Here is a 20,279-nt window from a genome sequence, read left to right as displayed (position 1 = left end):
AGCAGTGGGTAAGGCAGAGCTCACGGCTTTCACCGTGACCCATTGGATGAAATGTCCCCTCCCGCTTCCAGTTCCTGATATTTTGAAACCTGGGAAATTCCCGGATATTACCAGGCTTTTTTAACGTCCACTGCAGTTTTGTGTGTCTCTAAAAGAATTTGGAATAGTACACAGTGACATATATTAAGCTTTCAAATGCTGAGTGTTGACTTTTAAGTTTCCTTTAACTGGAAATATTTGCATGTTGTGTGCTTTTATATTAGAAAAAAATACATTTATAATCTTGTTTGTTTGTTTTAGCCAAAGTGTGGCTTCATTCCTTTTTCCAGCCATGTTTCACAGGAGATAAAGCACAAGGTGTGTCGTTACTGTATGCATCAGCATCTAAAGGTAATTGTTTTTTCCAGTCATACTGCTTTCCTCTGACTGTACTGTGCTTTATTTGCTATTCCAGTTGTGCTTTCCTGTTGAAACTTGCTTAAACCTCTGATGTGATTAAAGATGTTAGCTGGATACACATCTGAGTTGCTGGGTGTGAGTGTTTAGTGAGAGATGGAACAAGTTCTGTGGGAGCTGGAAGCAAACAAACACAAGATTAGTCTTTGAGGACTGTTAATGCTGTTGATTGGGTAAACTCTAATGTCAAATTTCCTTTCAAGGGCAGCTCACCAAAGGCACGGAGGCATTCAGTAACTTACAACAGCGTGTAACACACACGGAACTCTTTTGACCAATGTCCATTATGTGTCTGAAACGGTGCCTTACTGCAATTTACTGTGACCTTTCTCCATGCCTTCCATTTGTGAGAGCAATTTGAGTGACTCAAGTGCTGAATATGATGAGGAAGACACCGAGTAGTCATGAATTGTATGTTCAAAGGGTTTTAAATGTCGTAGGAGTTCTGAAGACAAGATGTTAGTGCTACACACCCAGCTATTAAAATAACGGAGAGTAGTTATTCCAGAGTGATTAACAGCAGTGGTGTGGGTTTTCAACAGGTAGCGAACGGAAAGTGGAAGCGACCAAGTAAATATTGCCCCTTGGATCTCTTCTCAGGGTAAGGAAGTGTGTGACTTGATTCTATGTTTTTACCAAAAAACCCACATTACAGCTTTCTTTCTTAGATTACTTTGATGATCAGTGCCTGCTTGTCTGACTTTTACAGTCAGTATTTCTGGTGCTATGTACCTTTTTACACCCATTTCAGGAATCAGAGTTGCTTTTTAATGTACCCAGTGCCTTTTGCTCCATAACATGAAACTGAAGAGCTGTTTCCTCACATTTGAATTCTAATTGCAAGTAGTCACTTTATCTTCGCAGTGACTTCAGCATGAGGAACAGCTTTGTGGGTGTGTTCGCTTCAGGTGCCCAGTTCTGATTCCGTAGCGTCTTCCAGGCATGGGTGTGAACATCTAAAGGCTGTGAAAAAAAACCCAAATCACAGAATGTTGTATTTTTTTCTTCCCTAGAAATAAACAGAGAATGCACTTTGCTTTGAAGAGTTTATTACAGGAGGCACAGAACAACTTGAAAATATTTAAGGTAAAGGGTCACATTTCTCTGCTTGCTTTTTTGGCCTTGGCTCTTAAACAATTTGACTTCAGCATCTGAACGGTCAGAATCCCATTTCAAATGTGCCTAATCAGCACCATCACTAGGGGGCCCCACTGAAAGTAGAAAATGGGAAAGTTCTTAGTTAGATTTCAAATTAGGACAGGTAAGTAATGATTTCACCAAACTAGTTAGTCTGAAAGAATCGCCAAGGAACAACTGCTCGAAAAGGACTTTTAAAGGTGATCAAAGCTTTTAAATGTTATGAGCTTCTTCAGGAGGAAGAAGACAGAGAACTTTGCATGTTGCTGCAAATATTTTTTAAAATTATTTTACAGCATTCATGCACATCTTGCTGAGGAAGTGCAAAGTTGCTTTTTGTATGGCATTAATGTAGGAAAATCAGAAACTGATGGCTTATGCAGATTTTCCAATTAATTATAGGAAATAAGATGCTTTACAATTTCTTTCCAGTATTAAACCAACTGTTTGAATTACTTGTATGAACTGTCCTGTGTTTTCTATTGGTGCAGGTAACTGCCACACCTTTTCTGTCCCTTTTTTATACCTCTGCATTTTCAAATTTGGCTTTTAAAAGAAGGTTGTTTCATATGGCGCTTTTTCACTATTAACATCATTCAGAAAGAAGTGATAGGAGAATGTGTCAAGTATTAGTTCAAGTTTATTATTCTTATTTCTTACAGTTGATTAAGTTGGGAAAGTAGCACTTGATTTAAATGGGCTTTTTAGTCCTAACTCAAAGGTTGTTATTCCTTGTGGTGTCTGATTAAAATTGAGAGGGCAAATTTGTAAGAGATTGGGAATATGTGTATTTGTATGTAGGCTGTTAAACTAAGACACTTTTCTGTACTAAATGTGTCTTAAAACATTAAATCTGGTACTTTGACTAAGTATGAATAACGGGATTTCGTGAAATGCCTAAATCATCTTCTTTTCTCATTTGCAGAACGGGGAATTAATTTATGGTTGTAAAGATGACCAGGACTGTGTCTCTGACTGGAATGAACTTGCTCATCAGCTAAAACCTTTCTTTTTCCCTTCCAATGGGTTGGTCAGTGGCCCACACTGTACAAGGACAATTATTAAAGAACTAATCCATGTTATAACTATGACGCTACTAAGTAGTACTGATGCCTGCAGGGCAGGTGATATGAAGACAGTTCCCATTTCACAAGGAAGAAGCTACTGTGAAGCAAGTGCTTTTAATAAGGAGCTAGTAAGAAATGGTAAGAGAGAATTTCTTGAATGCTGTCAATAATTAACTATCAATCACATAACAATTCAGATCTTTTCCTCTTATTTGCTGTTTAATAGCAATGTGAGAATGCAAACAGTGGAATTTTGGTGACATTTCAAAAATGAGTTCTGAGCTGCATAACTGCTAGTAAACTGTTTTTAATATGACCTTGTAGTCAGCGCTTTTAGTCCTGTACAGGGATAAAAATAAATTCAGAATGTGGTAGAGGAAAAGTGGAAGAAAGTACCAGTTTGAGTTGATAACCACCATAAGTATTTCAAATGAGTGGGGAAATTTTGTGTTGTGTGTGATCAAGTCTGGTCGGTTTGTTACTTGGCACCTGTTTCTCAACTCCCTGCTCCTCCTGTCCACCCTCCCCGGCCAGGGGCAGCTCCTTGTCTTTTCTCCTGCTCCGCTCTAGAGAGAAAGGTTTGGATACTGGACGGAAAGAAGTGGGAAGTGAGAGCTGGAGGACTGTAAATCATGTTAATTCCTTGGTGCATAAGTTTTGTAAAGTTCTGATTATTCAAGATGCTGGTTGTCATCCTAATGCTACAAACAGCATGTTTCTTACTCTGCTTTTGAGGAAGATGTTTTTCATGGCTGGTTGGTTTTGTTGTGTTGTGTGGAGGAAGAGCTGTCTTATAGGATGAGAGAAATACAAATCTGTTTATACTGTATTAAAAAGGCACAATATCTGAAATGCTAAATTACTTTTGCCAAGAGTTCATGCTGTTGAAAGTGAATTTGTGGTGCCTTCAAAGTCATGAAAAATTTCTCTTGTAGACTCAAACAAGTAGATTGCAATGGAAGTGTGTGGGGTTTGAGTTGTGGTATGTTGTGGGGGCTTTGTTTTGAGGAATTTGTAGAGTTGTATATACCAGGTGTTTAATTTTGCAGTCACATATGTGCTGTTTAAATGTGCAGGTAAGTACCTGCACCTGGAGCATTAGTGTTTGGAAACTGAAGTGTTTTGGTGTGGGGTTCCCCGTTGCCCACCCTCATCTGGAGTATTTGGATTTGCTTCGTGAACAAACTAGTGTAATGGCAAAATGGAGCAAAGGCAGCGCTCACCTCTGCCTTACCTGAAAATACGTTTTCTTCCAGGTAAACATAAATTGGAAAGCTCTGGCTTACCGAGGGGTTGTCTGCTATATAAAGCCCTTCAGGCGCAGATGCTTGACATGCTGGATATCGAAGGACTCTATCCGCTGTACAGCAGAGTTGAACAGTACCTGGAGGAGTTTCCTGAAGAGAGGTAGGACCTGGTGGCTTTTTCTTTTCAGTTCTGATAACTACGCAGATAAGATTGGCTCTGTTATGTTGTATATAACGTTCCTTCATGGTATTGCATATGCTGGATTTCTGACTTGAAATGCCAGATAAGATGAGCTTTATGGTTAAAAGCTTTGATGTCGATCACTTTGACCTGATTTTTTGAGTAATAAGTATGGGAAGCTCTCAATAGGGTAAGAAAGTGCCCAATTCCTTAGTAGTGGAGGTTGTATATTTGAGATGGTCGGTTTCTCCTGCCTGCAGCACCTGCAGAGCTCAGACCATGTCTACAGTAATAATGGTGTTTTTATGGTCGTTGTCTGGTCTACAGTGGATTAAGTATAATCTGCCAAATTTGGGGCTTTATAGGGGCTTCAGCAGGAATCTGGCATGTGCCTGTAGGACCTTACAGAACGTGCGAGTGGGCAAAGGCCCTGCATCTGCTGTTCTCCAGCCTGCCCTTGTTGTGGGTGAGAGCAGCTCCAAACACCAGGGTGTAACCAAGCGGCCAAACCATACTTGAGGCACAAAAATCTTTATCTTCTGATATTTCTCACCTGGTGAAGAAATACTGGGCTGCTACATTTGTCCTCAAATAAAGCTGATTAGTTGTAATAATAATTGCTCTAAAAAGCCTTGGCTTGGCTGTGTCTTACCTTGTGGGGCTGTGACTTGCCCGTGATGCTGCCGGCGCTCACATGAGGGCACTCTGGCCTCGCTGGCGGGACATGGCTGCTCCCTGGATCACTACAGCTCAAGGGTTGTCTGATGGGTTGGCCTGAAGCTCTGCTTAAATCACTAGCAGTCTGTCTTACTTTAAACTATTTGAAAATGCATTATTTTATCTGCGTGGTGTTTGTGTGGTGCAAACCCCACTTTCAGGGGTTCAGGTATTTAACTTGGGAAGAAAGGAGGCCAAATAAAGCAGTGCCCTTGCACACTTTATGAAGTTGGGGACAGAGCAGGGCCTTGTGAGATAAAAGGACACCCCCAATATTTTCAGGAAGGCTTCTTGGGAGCTCCTGCAAGCTGTTACAAATTTTGAAACGTACCTGTTTTTGCAAAACATACTGTTCTCTTAGTGATACGCAGATGGCAGTGGATTAATAATTATTCATTAAAAAACAAAACAAATGCAAATGTTAAACAGCATGTCTTGAGTGATATGAGAATAATAGGGACTGGTCCTGGTGTCAGATCTCTGAGTATTAACTTGTTGCCATGTTTATCGGTGTTATTGTTTTTTCCTGAGTATGTGGGCTGCTGAAGAAAGATTTCACTGAAAATCAGTAAATCATCTTGGCTGTCTGTAAATCTTCTTTTAAAAATTATTTAGAAGTACATTACAGATAGATGGACCCTACAATGAAGCGTTTTATGAGAAGCTGCTAGATCTTTCCACTGAAGATGATGGGACAGTGGCATTTGCATTAACAAAGGTACTTTTCCTGTGTGTGTTGTTGAAGCTTATTTAGCCTGTCAGTTTTAACAAACGCCTGCCTAAGGGAAGCAGATGGACAGCGTGTGAACGTCACTGCTGGCTCGTCAGGCGCTGTGCGGTTGAAGTTCTTAATTGTGCCAGGGTGTATCGTGATAGCAGAAGCAATTAAAACCAAACACGCTTAGCACCAGTTCTTGACAGAGAAAAATAAAGCTGGTTATTTCCTTCTAGACTGAGGAAGCATTTGCATGAACTGGTGCTGTTTTGGCCTTCAAGAAAAATATCTTTAGGAAAGAAACATGATTCTTACCTAGGATGCTGTAAAACCCCTTGCTCCTGTGAACCATCTGTTACAGAGATAATTTCCGGCTCTTAAAATACCAACACACTAATGCATTGTGTACGCTAATGCCTTTTAGAAAGAACAGCGTGCTACACTAAAGCAAATGCAAAGGCAATAGAAAATTCTTGCTTTTGTGTTGTGTAGGTGCAGCAGTATAGAATAGCAATGACTGCTAAAGACTGCTCCATCATGATCGCCCTGTCGCCCTGCCTGCAAGACGAATGGTAAGACAGAGCTGCCTGTGGACAGCTCCTGCTCCTTTAGAAACTGAAGATGTGTTTCCACAGTTCAGTCAATTCAAATAAATTTTTAAAAGTGGGTTTTTTTGGGTGGAGTGTACAAATACTTGGCTGTGAGCATATTAATAAAGTGGAGTTCTGATTTAAGACATTTAGGACAGAGCTCTGTTTCTGAAGAGTTTAATTTGATGAAAAAGGGTTAAGCTTTTGTATTTACTTCTTTTTTAAAATGTGAATGGACTGTTCATAGGAGATAATAATGGTTTAACTACGTACATCTTTCACTGTAAGGAAGGAGGTTTTGCCACAATATTATAGTCTGCTCTTATGTGGGGGAGCTTGTTTTACCAAAGCCTTGTTATTTTTAGAGAGTATTGTTTTATGCATTTGCCCTGCAGCTCTTGATTGAAGCGTTCGTGAGGGAGATGACTTGTGGAGTTAGTTGACTTACTGTTAACAAGTTCTCCATCCTTCAGTGTGCTTGGACACTCATTCTGGTACTAAATTGGTATTACCTTGAACCCGAGTCAGAGTTGCAGTGGTTGGTTGTGCTGCTGTGAGTTAGTAAGGCTGTTGCTTTGTACGCATCCCGTGTAGAAAGATATTCCACATACTAAATACAAAGACAGTAATTGAGAGTAATGTTTTGACTTAATCTATGTGGAAGCTGAAAGGAAGAGGAGTGGAAGAGGTGCCAGCAAGTTCACTTTAATACTGGTTAAGCCGGAACTATAGTTTCCTAAATGCTACCTTAGCTGAAGTTTATTTTCTTAGTCTCCCATGGAAGTCATAAGAGAAACATTAGAATCATTTTTGCAGGGAGACTTGGGATGCAGAAATGCAAAATGTTAGCATTGGTGACTCAGACGTGCAACGTGGTTTTATTTTCCAGCTCTGAGCAAAGACCTGTGGTACTAACGTCCAAATCCAGATTCACCTTTTCTGTTTCTGTCCTGGACCTCGATCTGAAGCCCTATGACAGCATTCCTCACCAGTACAAACTCGATGGCAAGATAGTGAACTATTATCTGAAGAATGTACAGGCCAAAGATGACCCTGTTATGTCCAGTCTCTTCAAGGAGAATGAAGACTGCACATTAGTTCTCCATAAAGTGTAACCATTTCCTTAAGGTTATTTCTATTTGAACACATTAGAAAGTGAAAGATTAATGGAATACAATTATGGTGATTTTTTTTTTATTCTATTGTGTTCAGTGCATTTTTCAGCTGTGAATGTTTTTGCTTTACGAAATGATTTCTAATTGGTATGCCTTTTCAAAGACACGGAATAGCACTAAACCACACATTTGCTATATAACCTTAATGAATGTATTTAACGTGACAGAACAGTTAATGTGCCATACCCTGGAACTAGAGGACAGATCAAATTAATACTAAAAGTCTACTTCCTTAGAATTGAAAGAACACAGAATTAAAGGTTTCCTGAAGTATTGCATTAACATAGAAAGCCTGATTACTAACGAGAATTGCCTTGGAGCTTGTGCTTTGAGTCTCACTTGTACCTCCTCGGAAGAGGGAATGCCCTGACAAAAGCTAATGTAAAATTTTAGCATTAAGTCCACTGAAAATACAACTGAAGTGGCTACTCAAGTGCTACTGATCTATGGAACTACCATGTTACTGCAGAACAGTTTTAAGTGCTAATGCGTGTGATTAAGAACACCAGGCTGTCTCCAGAAGCTCTGTGATCACCTGATATCTACCTAAAGCTTCTGAAACTAAGTGAACAGAGTTAAAGGTTAGCGTCTTGATGTGATAGCTGGGCCTAACTCATCTGACCTACTGGTCTTTTATTTTCTACACATTATATGCTGCTATTGAAGGTGAAACCACAGCTCTCTCTTACCTAATTTAAATTGAGCTATAAGGATAATATATTCTGAGTTGTACAGATTAATTCAGGTCTTTCAGAGTGTGTCAGACATTGGCATTATTTCACTGATATCCCACATACTGTACAGCATGACCAGCTGCTCTCAGGTTCGTTCTAAGTGACACTGGAAAAAGGTGACAGTATCTGATTTTCTGAAGCTACAGGGGTGCCATGCCCTGAAATGTGCAGAGAGATGCTGTTACCTGGATACAGTGTGTGCTTCCTGGTCAAGTTTTTCAAAATAGTGTAGGTTAACATTTTAAAAGAATACATTTATGTTGGGATCTTAATGTAATGTTTGAGTTGTTCCATTTTACCTGAAAAAAAAACCCTGTGTATTGGCACAACTCAAGAAGAAATAGGATGTGCAGAGCAGCACCAGTCGCATGCACTCAAGCTTTGCTGCGGGCACTGACCTGTGTCAGCGATCCCTTGTGTTCCGCTGCCAGGTGACACGAGCCTTCTGGGCCAGCGCCACGGCTGCTCTCTGAAATGTGATACTGCAACAGTGCAATAAGCTGGTAGCTGACAGCGGTAACAACCCCTTCTTTCCCAAGAAAGCCTGGGGGGAAAAAAGCTATTTTAAAATCCAGAACTCCTCCAGCTGTTAGACAAGGGGAAGGACTACTAACAGCTGGAAAGTTTTCAGGTTTTTGTTGTAACTTGACACACATTTGATATGTAAATAGAAGTGTATGTGCTTGATCAAACAGTTTTATTTTCATGCAAGGAGCTAGAGCTGAAGTAAAGGTTACACAAAACTAGCTAGACCAGTAACATCTCAGTGGATAGAGCAGCAATGAATTTTGCCTGTCTGTTGGATTCCAAACTTGAAATTAATCTGCCTTATGTCTAACAAGGTATTTCGTTATAGAGCTGCTGTTCATCAACCCTTGATCTGTGGCATTGCTCAGCTGTAGATTCTGACAGGTATTTTGTGACCTACCAGAACAGTAGGAGACTATTTCAGTGATCAAATAGTGTATTATTAAAATTACGGTTTTATAAACACGCTTTAATTGTTGACTTCACCTGTTTCACCATTGGTATAAAGTACTTGGTCATAACTTACAAAGGAGCAGGCAGTTGTGTATGGCTTGCAGGGCTGGACAAGGAAGCCTCTCAGTGTTCCTTGGGAGTCCACAGTTGGCCTTTGTGGCCTGTTGACTCCAGGAACAATGAGCGTTGCTCCTTCCTGAGAAGGACGGGACTCCCAACCGTCTGCGTTTGGTTTGGGTCAGGTGGTTTGGTTGTGACAGGTCATGCAGAGCAGGAACTCTCCAGAAAAATGCGGAGTTCACAAATGAGCTAATGATGCATCTGATGGAAGTGAAGGAAGATGACAGGACATCTGTCTACTCTGATTTGTTTCTTCAGGAATGAATGTATGAAATGTGATGCTTCCGTAACATGTAACCTACTAGAATTCCCCCTAGGAGCAGGAAATCCAAATGGAGCACTGCAGTGACAGCAGTTAACTCATCCATCTCTCTTTACAGAAGTGTAATGGTCCCTTCTTGTTTAGTTTAATGCGGTCTCTACGCAATACATTGTGGAAAAAAGTTACTTCATACAGTTACTTCTTTTAGCATAGTATGTCTTTCAAATCTTCAAATTGTCTACTTCCACCCTTATTTAATGAGAAAGCTATTTAACTCTTTGTTCTAGGAGTCTCTTACTGTTCTCTTGTCATTTTAAAATCACTGTACTTTTACGGAGCTGTGAAATGAAATGGATTTTTATGGACTTGATTTTGACAGTGCATGATCTTTTAACACTTTCCAGGTATCTAGAAAATGTTAAGAAGATAAACCACTCTGGTACATTAATGATTCAGAAAGATAAATTTATAATGAAATCACTCTGTACATGTAACTATTTTATTTGGCATTTTTGTATTTAAATGGCTGTATTTATTTTCATGTCATGACAATTTATATATAACGTGCCATAATTGTACAGATAGCATGTTTTATGAGTATGGTTTCTAAATGGAAAATAACTTAATGTTTATATTCAATAAAATTATAGACTGTGTAACACAATATCTTAATTAAAACTACTTTTGAAATTGCTACCTCTTGTAAGTAATGCTGGTGTTCATTTTTCCAAGTCGAGCGCTTTGATCAGGTTCTCGATGGCTGTCTCGATCCCGAGCAGCAGCAGCAGGCTGCGGAAGCGGGCGGGTGCGTTTTCAACAGTCACCCTGTTCTGCTCCAAAACTGCAAGGAAAATGTAACAATGAACATTATTTCTGAAGAGCTGCACTGGATAAAACAGGTTACCTGCTGTCGAGAAGAGGAGGATACAAGTTTTGTAAACCCTTTTCAGTTATACAGGAGGTGACGCTAAGCTGCTTGCTAAATTGGGATTTGTTTGCTTGGTTGGGTTCTGCAAGATGGATTCCAATTTTACCTAAAGTTGCCAAAAATGTGGCACGGGCATTGTACTTGAAAGCTCAGAAACGGGCTCTGGAGTGAATGACGTTACCTTGCTCCGGTACTTTGGTCAGCAGGTCCAGAACAGGCGTAGGTCTCCCTTCTTCATCCAGATGTATCTTCCAAACAATCATTAATTCAAGCCTGTATCATGTGCACAGACAAGTCAGGTGAGTGTTAACAAGGCAACTGTCTTTAAGGTTTCTTCAAAGCAGAAAGTACAGTATTTAGGAGGCTCACACTCATTACACTCTTAAACAGAATTCACCTCAGGTAATGCAAATTGCCCATCTCTTTGTTTGGAAATCAGAAATACTTACTTATGTTTTGAACCAAGGAAAACTGCTCATCTCCTGGCAAGGAAAGGTTATAGAAAATTTGAACATAGCTGGAAATGATGCAGCCTTGAGGATTTTTTTCCCCTGGTTCTTGCATTTGTCTCATGAATAGTAGTTTTTTTGGAGCAGTGAGAAAATGACAGAAAATGAGAGACTGATTTTTCCCTTCCTCCTGTCCCCTTATGTAATGTCTGCACCTGGGGTCAGCTATTGTGCCAGGTACAGAGGAAAACCGTTTCAGAAGTAGTGATGGTTTGGGTTTGGAATAAGATTCACCCCAATATTGTTCATGGGCTTCTTAGGATAACACACAGGGATAAATATATCCATGGCCTAGATTGCTGCTTTTGTTTGCTTTAATTTTTTTAAAAATAACCCTCATGAGTTCATCCAAAGCTGCTGGGCACGGTGACCCATCACTGCCAGGGGGACGTTCCCTTTCTCAGTGGTGTTTGACCAATTAATTAGACTAAACGTTTTCCTTCACAAATGGTTTGTCAGCCTTCTGCCACTTCACTGTTAAAAATCCTTTGAGAATTTGTGCACAGCTTGTTCTGGGATTTTGCAAACAAATTAATATGTGTGTTTTCTATCGACCCACTGAAATGATTTTTAAATTCTTGTATTTTATGATGGTGTGTGAGAGGGAATGTGTAATGGAACTTGACACCTGTCTACAGGAAGAGAAACTACAAAATAAAGCGGCTTATTTTCTGTGATAGTCTAACAACAAGTCATTTCAGCAACCCAGAGCACTGTGTTTTAAATGGCAGATTTGGCTAAACTGAGACAGCACTATCTATTATGGTTTATTTGGTAGTTCCAAATATGACAGAGAGAGCTATGCTTTATTTCTAGTTATTTCCATATAAATTAAAGCATGTTATAGCAAAGATGTCATAGGAGAAGGGAACAATCTGATCCCTTCACAAAATAGCTACTTTTCCTGGCCCTTACAGAATTCCTGACAGTGATACTAATATTGTCTTACATGCTTCTTCAAGGAATTTTCTTCTCTATTTAGAAGCCCGAAGCTGCCAGAACGTGTCCAGCAGGGAGCCCAAACAACTCCAGCATGTGTGATAGAGCAATAACAATAAATGGCAGTGCAGTTATCTCCTCTTTCATCTGATTTTCTTCTAAAACAATGGAAAAATTTGGCTACAGTTGCTTTCAGTAACATGGTAACTGCGATTTTCTTTGTGTTCTTTAATGCAAGCAAGAGCAGCGAGCAGCCGTGCTGGGCGAGCATGAGCTATCGCAGGGACGGCCGCACTGGCCTGGCCTGGCAGAGGGGACTTGGACATATACTTCTCTTTTTAAAAACTCTTCCTCCTCCTAGTGTTCCTAATGTGTGGTTGTCGCCCTAAAACGTAACATAGGTGATCTGATCTGTGTTTAGAGGCGTTACAGAGAGTGACAATGTTCAAGCAGACTGATTACGTATAAATTGTCAATATGCCTTTCACAATCATAAATCAATAAGTGTATTTACTGGCTTACCCGGACACTTTGGGGTTCCTCAGGATTATGTAATCTCCCCGCAGTCCTTCCGGAAGGGCCACAATGTCTGGATATTTGGCCTGGGAATAAACAAGTTCAAAAGGATACAAATTAGGTCAGAAAAATCAGAGTAGACAAGGTGGTTCTTGCAGTGGATTTTAATATGCTGCCGCTTTTAGCTTCAATTTGTAATAGTTAAGAGTAACAATATGAATAGTTTAAAATTCTGACCTTAAAAAAAAAGTTTTGATGGTTTGAGTTTTTGTTTTGTTTTGTTTAGTACCGTTCATGTGGTATCAAGAGATAATAAATTGGGTCACCTCAGAGGAGAAAACACTTGTTAGGGATTCTTGCGCAAGATCTAGAAAACCTTGAAAGAATATTTTTAACTAAGCTCTGTTAATTTGATTTAATAGCACGTTATAATACATCATCATGTCACGTCCCCCTCCCCCTTAATTTAAAGAACCTTACTAGTACACTCTGTTTTGATATTCCTTTGAGAAAGTGCGTCACCCAGTTCCATACAGTGCTTTGAAAGCATAAGGGCAACGAGATACCAAAACAACCACTATTATCACAATATAACGGGACAATGGAAACGTGATAAAACACACTAAGCTACTGACTACTATTAAATTCCACATTAATGGGAGTTAGAGCTATTTTGAATTACTACAGTGTACAACAATTGATCAGATCATCATTCCATCATCACTTGCTTAGTGCATCTAATATATTACAGTCTCCAATATGTATATATTGAATTACCAAAGACACAGAACTTTTGCTATAATTATTTTTAAAGTGCATAAAAGAAAAGCAGAATAGTAGCTATGTGTGGATCCTTGAGAAGTTTTGCAGCATATAAGGTGAAGGGTTAGTCGGAATATGAGATGCATACACATCAACACACAGAGAGAACACAATTCCTGCACCCTGCAGGGATGTGCTGTTGCAAAACAAAACAGAATCCAGACACAGCTGGTTGTTGTGAAGACTTTAACACTATTACTTGCTTGTGCTGTCTTATGTACAGGTTATAAAGCCCTGTTCCAAAATTTGCAGTTTATAAAGTGTGAAAAGGCTGTCACAGCCTAAATCGTTCTGCAGCGCTCATGGGGCAAGCGGTAAGTCTTACGGAAAAGGAGCAGGAGAGCTCGTCTCTGAAAAGCACTGGAGAAAATGAGTTGGGTTTTACAGGATTACGCCTCATCTGGCAGACTGAAATTGCTACCAGATGTGACCTTGCTCTGGGGTTTAGGAATTTATGACAAACTAAAAGGGGTTTGTGCAGAATGCCAAATGACATAAAACACATGGAATTTGCCAGTTTTAACGTCTACCAAGTATCTAGTAGTGCATTTACCATGGGGATAAAGGCCATGCTCTGTCCTGGGAACAAAGACACATACGGGGCAACAAAGCGTGCAGCAGTTACAGCATGAAAATGTGGCTGATGCGAGGTCTGACGACAAAATAAAACAAGTTTTTCAGGATTTCCATCTCAAGAACCCATGTCTTCGATATTCATTATACACCTTCATTTGTCTGTTATCATAGGTCTTGCAGCATCTAGCGACCTCTTTAGGTCCAAGTTGCAAATACTAGCCATTTAGGATTATTTTTTAATCTGGTGAACTCAAGTCTCAAGTTTGTTGTTTACAAGAGATCCCAAGTATACCATAGCTAAACACCGACCCACGTTCTGTCTTCACATGACCATATTGAGGCCTTTGGGAGTGACAAGAGAAAACAGATCAGAGGCAGCAGATAAGAGTTCCAATTGTCAAACCGCTGTAAAATGCACCCATGACTTGTTTGGGAGTTCCTGCGCAGCTGCCATAACCAATGCGTCTACACCCAGCTAGCGGGTGGTATTTTATGTTGTACAGAAACCAGAGGTATCTCAAGGAAATCTCAAAGTTGTGTTTTTCTGTTGTCTAAAAGCTCCTCTGTACCCAGGAGAGACTGCGTTGGTGAGTTCTGCACACAGCAAGTGGTTATTCTGTGCCTTAAAGGCATGCCAGGGGTTCTGACATCCGTCTGAATGCTGAGAGAATCTGATCTTGTGTGAAATTCACAGGGTTTGGCATAAAATCCAGGAAAGATGATATTTTAGCAATGCGCAAAACACACAAAAAGCCAAAGTGCAAATACCTGCACGTCTCCTCAGGCGCGTCACGGGCCAGAGCTGCGGCTGCACCAGTGTCACCCAGCAGCACGAGGGGGCGACCGTCCCGCAGCCCGGGGTGACTCCTGACAGCGACCCTGCGCAGAGGCGGGAGCAAACCTGCCGCACCCACGGCTAAGCAAGTGATGTTAAACACTGACAATTCAGAGAATAAACCCCAGGATCTGCCTTTCATATTCCACATATAAAGTGTAACATCTGTATTCCACAGGTAAAACGTGGGGATCTGGCACGTAGATGAAACACCAGGCACATGTTGTGTACCAGCTGCAATAGTTCTGACTGAACTGTAACTCCAAATACACTTTGTGGGTACCGGGTTATCACCTCATATTCGCTGCTGTGCAACTTTTCCAAACCTTCCCTGAGGAAAAGCAAAGTAGAGCAATAAGTGGGTAACAGGACGGCCTGATTCACCAAAGGGTCCCTCGGGACAGTCAGTGACTCCCGTGGGATGTCATGAGGTGGACACCAGGCAACTGGAAGATGTCACCTCGAGTAACACGATACCAGATGGGAAAGATCAGCTACAACTGCATTAAGCAAAAATTGACTTTAATAAAGAAATATTTTTCCTCAGATGACTTTTAAATGTCGGTTTATGATCAAAACCAAAACCTCATGCTATTATTACTTCTGGACGGAAATAGCTTTTCCAGCTCCTTCAGGAGTCCAAGCAAGGAATCTGATGGGAACTTTTGTCTAAAACAGAAATAGCCTCAACTCACAAAGCGACGACTATGGGGATGGAGTACTCTGCCTGCCCTTTCTCCCATGACAGATTTTACGTACACACAGAGGCATCTGAGTGAATAAACTTGTAGTATCTATTTTAAAACAAAATATACTATTCTTGAGCTGTTTAAAATCACACTGCAATTTTCTGCAACCTAAAACTCTTCTAAGGAAAGTGTTTGAAGTTATTCAGCTTAAGCACCACGACTAAGAATGCAAAGCAAAATTGGAAGGCAGAAGCTAAGCTAAAAGCAGACAAACTTACTTCTAACCCACTTACCCAGAAAATATGTTACTCTGCTCTTAGACGGAACAATAGCTCACACTTACTACTAATTCTGAACTTGGCATTCTGTTAGAAGGGCTGTATATAAAGAGCGCTATGCAAGTCATGCTACTACTAGTTGCTCCGCAAATGTAAACTACTTCCACAGCTGCCAAAGGTGCTCCGTTTAGACTCTGATTTGGGCTGAATTATGTGAGTTTTGCTCAGCTAAGGCCACAGTATCATCCACTGATGTCACACACATGGTGGTACCATCAAGACCTTAAATAACAACATAACTGTAACTTCAGGAATTAAAATACAAAGTATTTGCAAAAATGATGAAAATTCTAGATAGTGTAGAATACCAATAACGACATGATTAGATTCCAGGAGCATCAAACAAGGCCCCTGCTCCCAGCCTGCCGCCCACTGCAAAAATTGCGGTCAACCCTGTAAGTAGCCACCAAGTGGGAAACAATGCGGGTGACCGGAGGGGATTCTGAATCCACAGCCTTGGCCTCCGGGTTAGCAGCAGTTGGGTTGTTAAACTACAGTCTAACTCAGATAACAACAAAAGGAATGATTTTACTATTACCGTGATCATATAGATACTTAAAACCAGCAATCACCAAGCTACAAACGGAAGTGCAGCAATTACATTTTTAGAAATTAGCTTGTATTTCTGCTTCTACTAAGCCTTCTACCAGCCCAGAAATGTACAGTTCAATCTATGAGATCTGGCCATACAATCTATCTGTCCTTAATGCACATTGCAAAATATTTGGCACTAACTTCACCAAGAACTCTTATCCTTATGTCACAAACTATCTTAATCTGTCACAAACTGAACATCATGTATACGTTCACATTGCACATACATTTTCAATCAATTATCTTTCTAGAAACGTCATATGAGTTTCATTTTTAGATATCGGGCAATAAATTTGTTAATGCATTTCAATTAAGTAAAATGTTTTATACTGTAACGCAGCGGTCACCAACATGAACATGTAACAAGGATTTTCACTTTCCTGTATTTTTAAAGCACATTGGCAAGCCCTAAGTCAATGAAGAATCTCTCCAAGAGATTTAACTTTGCTTGTCCCAACAGGCACCTCAGTTTTCAACAGATAAGACAAAACAATCTGCCAATACAATGTAACTGAGAAATGAGTAATCCTAAAAAGAAACATCCTATTTTTTGTTCTTTCCTTCCTCTCCACTGCCCGACTGGGCAAGAGCAGCTCTGTATAAACCCATGTACACGAAACATCTGAATACAAGCTTAAAGGAGAACCCACATAGCCATGGGTTTTTATCTCAAAGTTGCATTTTTTGAGACTTCTTTTGAATTGAAAATCAACAGGCAAAGTTTGGAACCTTCAGAATACACTGGGATACGAGGAACCCATTGCCTGCAGATGCTGCAAGTTTGTCACATGCTGAAGTTGATGTTCTTTATGTAAAAGTTTTTGCTGTACAATGGCAGCATTTGTGTATTTTTAATGGAATGCTGTAAACACTACCAGTATCATTAAACATTGCACTCAAAGCCTGACAGGTCTGCAGTTCCACTATGGGAAGCGCATTCAGCAAAAGCCTTTCAGTCTGATCAACTGGAACCCCTGAGTCACAAAGACAAATGATTCACAAAGGGAAAATTCCGACAGAAAGACATTTTGTTTTCAATATGCCACATGTTAAATTGGATTTCATCTCACATTTCATTTAAAGGCGTTTCTAAAAAGTATGAAAAGAAAGAAGCACGGTAATGATAATTTAAATGTATTAACATAATCAGCAAATCTCTACTATGTCTCCTTAGGGATTTGTTTAGTATCCACTAAACAGAAATATTAGACAAATAGGAGTGATACAAATATTTCATTTCTTATAAAGAAACCCAGCGTTATGATTATCACAATTAATTAAATGATTCCATTGTTATAAATACAATGTCAGCTATGGGCAAACAGCACCCTCCACTGTTTTAAACCTGGCCAAAGAACCAAACACCAGTCCATTAAATAACTACCCAACAGCAACATAAATTATTACATTATTGTTAAATTGACCAGCTTTGTCTGCCAAGATTTGTTTTTGTATATTTAAAACTGATGCAAATGCAAAGTGAATGAATTTCCTCTTATTTTTGAGAAGCATCAGTTGCACAGGTAAAATTTAGACCTGTAAAATATCAAAAAACCAATCAATACAGAACACACTTGGAGAACTTACTTGGAGAGAACTACTTAGAATTTACTTTCATCTGATATACCTCAGAATCTGAGTAGGTTTATCTTACAGGCTGACATGGTTAAATCTTTGTTTATTCAGCAGCTTAATACTGGAAACAAAGGTCCATTGGAGCTACTGGGGTATTTGCAAGGCTTAAACATTTACATTTTGAAGGAAAAAACACTATCCCATGCCATGTATTTTTGGTTGAAGAAGAAATCCTCTTTATATGCCAGTTCACATTCTCTTTGGTATGTTTCTGTGGAAACAAATTCTGTATTTTCTAACATCCGTACTTGGTATGTGGTGTATTGATTATATTACACTTAAACTTTCACACATGGACTTTTCCCTTACAACACGTCATGTGCCAATGAGACATGAATTAGAAGATGCGGCGAATCCTCAATCCGTTTTACCCTTGTACAGCCATTTACTGTGTGTATGTACAGGTAGGATTCACACTTTTAAACTGGTTTTGTTTTGTGTGTGTGTTTTGTCTGTTTGTTTTTGTTTGTTTTAAATTAATTCCACGACAGCAATAGAGCAACATTCAGAAAGTGATTTATCCAGTTCTATTTGGAGCAGTGCTGTGGTTGTTCCCAAACTCACAGCAATGTAGAACTGGGAGCTCACTAAAAATCAGTGGGTTTTGTTTCAGTTTCTAGAGCAAGGCAGTTGATCAGCATCCCAGTTACGGCAGCATCGGCGTCCCATTCCCTGCTTAATCTCTCCTTGTGCATCATATGATTTTGTGACAGGTCTTCAATGTGCAGTAAGAGTAAGAAATATAACATATAATTGCTGAGTTAGCAATCTACAAATAATTTGAATAGCCAGGTTCAAGCAAAAAATCTCTCATTTTACCTTCCCTCTACACTAAACCAGAACACTAGAAACAACATGTGACAAACTATTTCTGTATTTCTGAAATGGTAACTGGCACTGCACAAAACCCACTCGGATCAGCTCCACCTTCTGCACTCCAGTATAATTTGACTCAGTTTACAGCCTCTTCTCATACAGAGATCTATCTACTGATACTTGAAATATTAAACATTTTTAAAAAACTAATAATGCTGTGTAAATTCTATTCACTTTTATACTTTTTTTTAAAGAAATAGTATGGTTGGGCCCAGTATCTATTGGATTAATAACACTGATGTTTTGGGGATGGCTGTGTGTGCTCAAACAATATTTTCCTGCTGGTCAATAGGTCAAAATAAGATTCAGACTTGAGTAACAGCCATAGAGACATGAGGAAAACTAGTATCAATGCAGCCCTGCTTGACCAGATGAATTCTCTTTTTTCAGGACTAAACCCAAATGATCCATTTTAGGAAATGGGTATTACTGAAGCCTCAGCACCAAACCAAGTTCTGTGTGCAAACCCACATGTTCTAATGACAAGATGCTCCAGGGGCTGCACCACCAGCTTCTGCATCACCACTTCCCATGGCTTTGTGGAGACAAAGACAGTTTGGTCTGTGCCTGAAACATAACAATGTTGTAACCTAAATTATTTAAATTAGAGCAAAAGAGGACAATCTTTCCAGGAAACTGTGTTTAGCTAAATCTCAGCTAAAGCATAAAACTACAACACTATTAGCACATCAGAGGCCAACTTTGATCAGATCATCATCACCACATGCTTAGGAAGGTGGCAGCACGCTCTCATTTTTGGATAAGCATAAACAAAACCCGTTTTTAAACAATAAAATATGAATTATAGAATTATAAGAGAAACATTTTATAAATGTGTTCTCATACACTATATATATATATTTTTAATGTCTACACTGGAAACTGCCTAAAATGCTTGGCAAGGGCTCAAATCATAATATCTTCAAGTGTTTGAAAAATGGCACACTGAAAGTTGAAAGCATAAAAGATCTCAAAAGTCACCATGAAGTTAATAATTTTGGGCAATTAAAGGAACTGAAACCAAGAAAAGATGATGAACTTTTCTATTTCAAGTAAATTACACAGCTTAAAAACACTGTACTTGCAAAACGGATTTATGAAACTTCACCACTCGTAATTATGTCTCAGAATAAACGCGTCTTCCATCTTCCCATCTAAGTACACATTTCACTCAAGTAAAACAGTTCTGCTGGTGATCTGTGTTATGCAAATTACACAAAACCATATGTGTGATTAGAACCAAAGACCAAGTTTCCAAAAAGAAGCTCACAATGAAAAAGCAGCTCTGCCTACGTGGCAGTCATATCACACCCTACACGCTGCTCAGCTCCCTTCCACGTTTCCCTGGCAGTACAGGTGTGTCTGGTTACTTGAATGACAGTTGCTCTGCAGCTGCCCAGTTTCAGACCTGTGGTTTTTAGCAAACCAGAAGTAGACTGCAAGAAATGCACTTGTAGGAGAAATTAAGCTAAGTGTGTTTTTTCTTCCATTACAACAGAAGCAAGATACCTTGTAGATCTTTGAATATTTTTCTGTATAAAAGATGCTGCAAGATTCTCTTAAAGCCTTTTTGATGGCTTCGTAAAAGGGTCCAGGATTGCATAAAGCAACTTGCATTTGAGACAACACAGAAAATTCGG

The 20,279-nt window shown here is 39.6% G+C and overlaps 2 protein-coding genes across 8 annotated transcripts in view; one reads left to right on the top strand and one right to left on the bottom strand.

The window, feature by feature from the left end:
• The window catches only part of IPPK (inositol-pentakisphosphate 2-kinase), a 57,976-nt gene extending 47,898 nt beyond the window's left edge, over window positions 1-10,078 (top strand). For all 6 annotated transcript variants that reach the window (XM_071813042.1, XM_071813039.1, XM_065845901.2 and 3 more), the window contains 8 exons: window positions 301-390; window positions 999-1,057; window positions 1,470-1,542; window positions 2,519-2,798; window positions 3,917-4,067; window positions 5,421-5,523; window positions 6,013-6,092; window positions 7,000-10,078. In XM_071813042.1, the coding sequence (XP_071669143.1) occupies window positions 301-390; window positions 999-1,057; window positions 1,470-1,542; window positions 2,519-2,798; window positions 3,917-4,067; window positions 5,421-5,523; window positions 6,013-6,092; window positions 7,000-7,225 (1,062 nt within the window). In that variant the 3' untranslated portion in view covers window positions 7,226-10,078. The remainder of the gene's footprint in view (window positions 1-300; window positions 391-998; window positions 1,058-1,469; window positions 1,543-2,518; window positions 2,799-3,916; window positions 4,068-5,420; window positions 5,524-6,012; window positions 6,093-6,999) is intronic.
• CENPP (centromere protein P) overlaps window positions 1,538-20,279 on the bottom strand; it is a 141,379-nt gene continuing 122,637 nt past the window's right edge. Inside the window, exons 7-10 of one of the 2 annotated variants that reach the window (XM_071813044.1) lie at window positions 12,281-12,360; window positions 10,492-10,583; window positions 10,080-10,223; window positions 1,538-1,667 (exon numbers count right to left, since the gene is read on the bottom strand). In XM_071813044.1, coding sequence (XP_071669145.1) covers window positions 10,102-10,223; window positions 10,492-10,583; window positions 12,281-12,360 — 294 coding nt within the window. In that variant the 3' untranslated portion in view covers window positions 1,538-1,667; window positions 10,080-10,101. Of the gene's footprint in view, window positions 1,668-9,867; window positions 10,224-10,491; window positions 10,584-12,280; window positions 12,361-20,279 lie in introns of those variants that run through there. The other variant, XM_065845905.2, reaches the window with a different exon arrangement.

Source organism: Patagioenas fasciata, chromosome 10 (genome assembly GCF_037038585.1).
Source record: "Patagioenas fasciata isolate bPatFas1 chromosome 10, bPatFas1.hap1, whole genome shotgun sequence".
NCBI classification, from domain to species: domain Eukaryota; kingdom Metazoa; phylum Chordata; class Aves; order Columbiformes; family Columbidae; genus Patagioenas; species Patagioenas fasciata.
The sequence above is the reverse complement of the archived record's forward strand: the minus strand, read 5'-3'. Positions and strand labels throughout refer to the sequence as shown.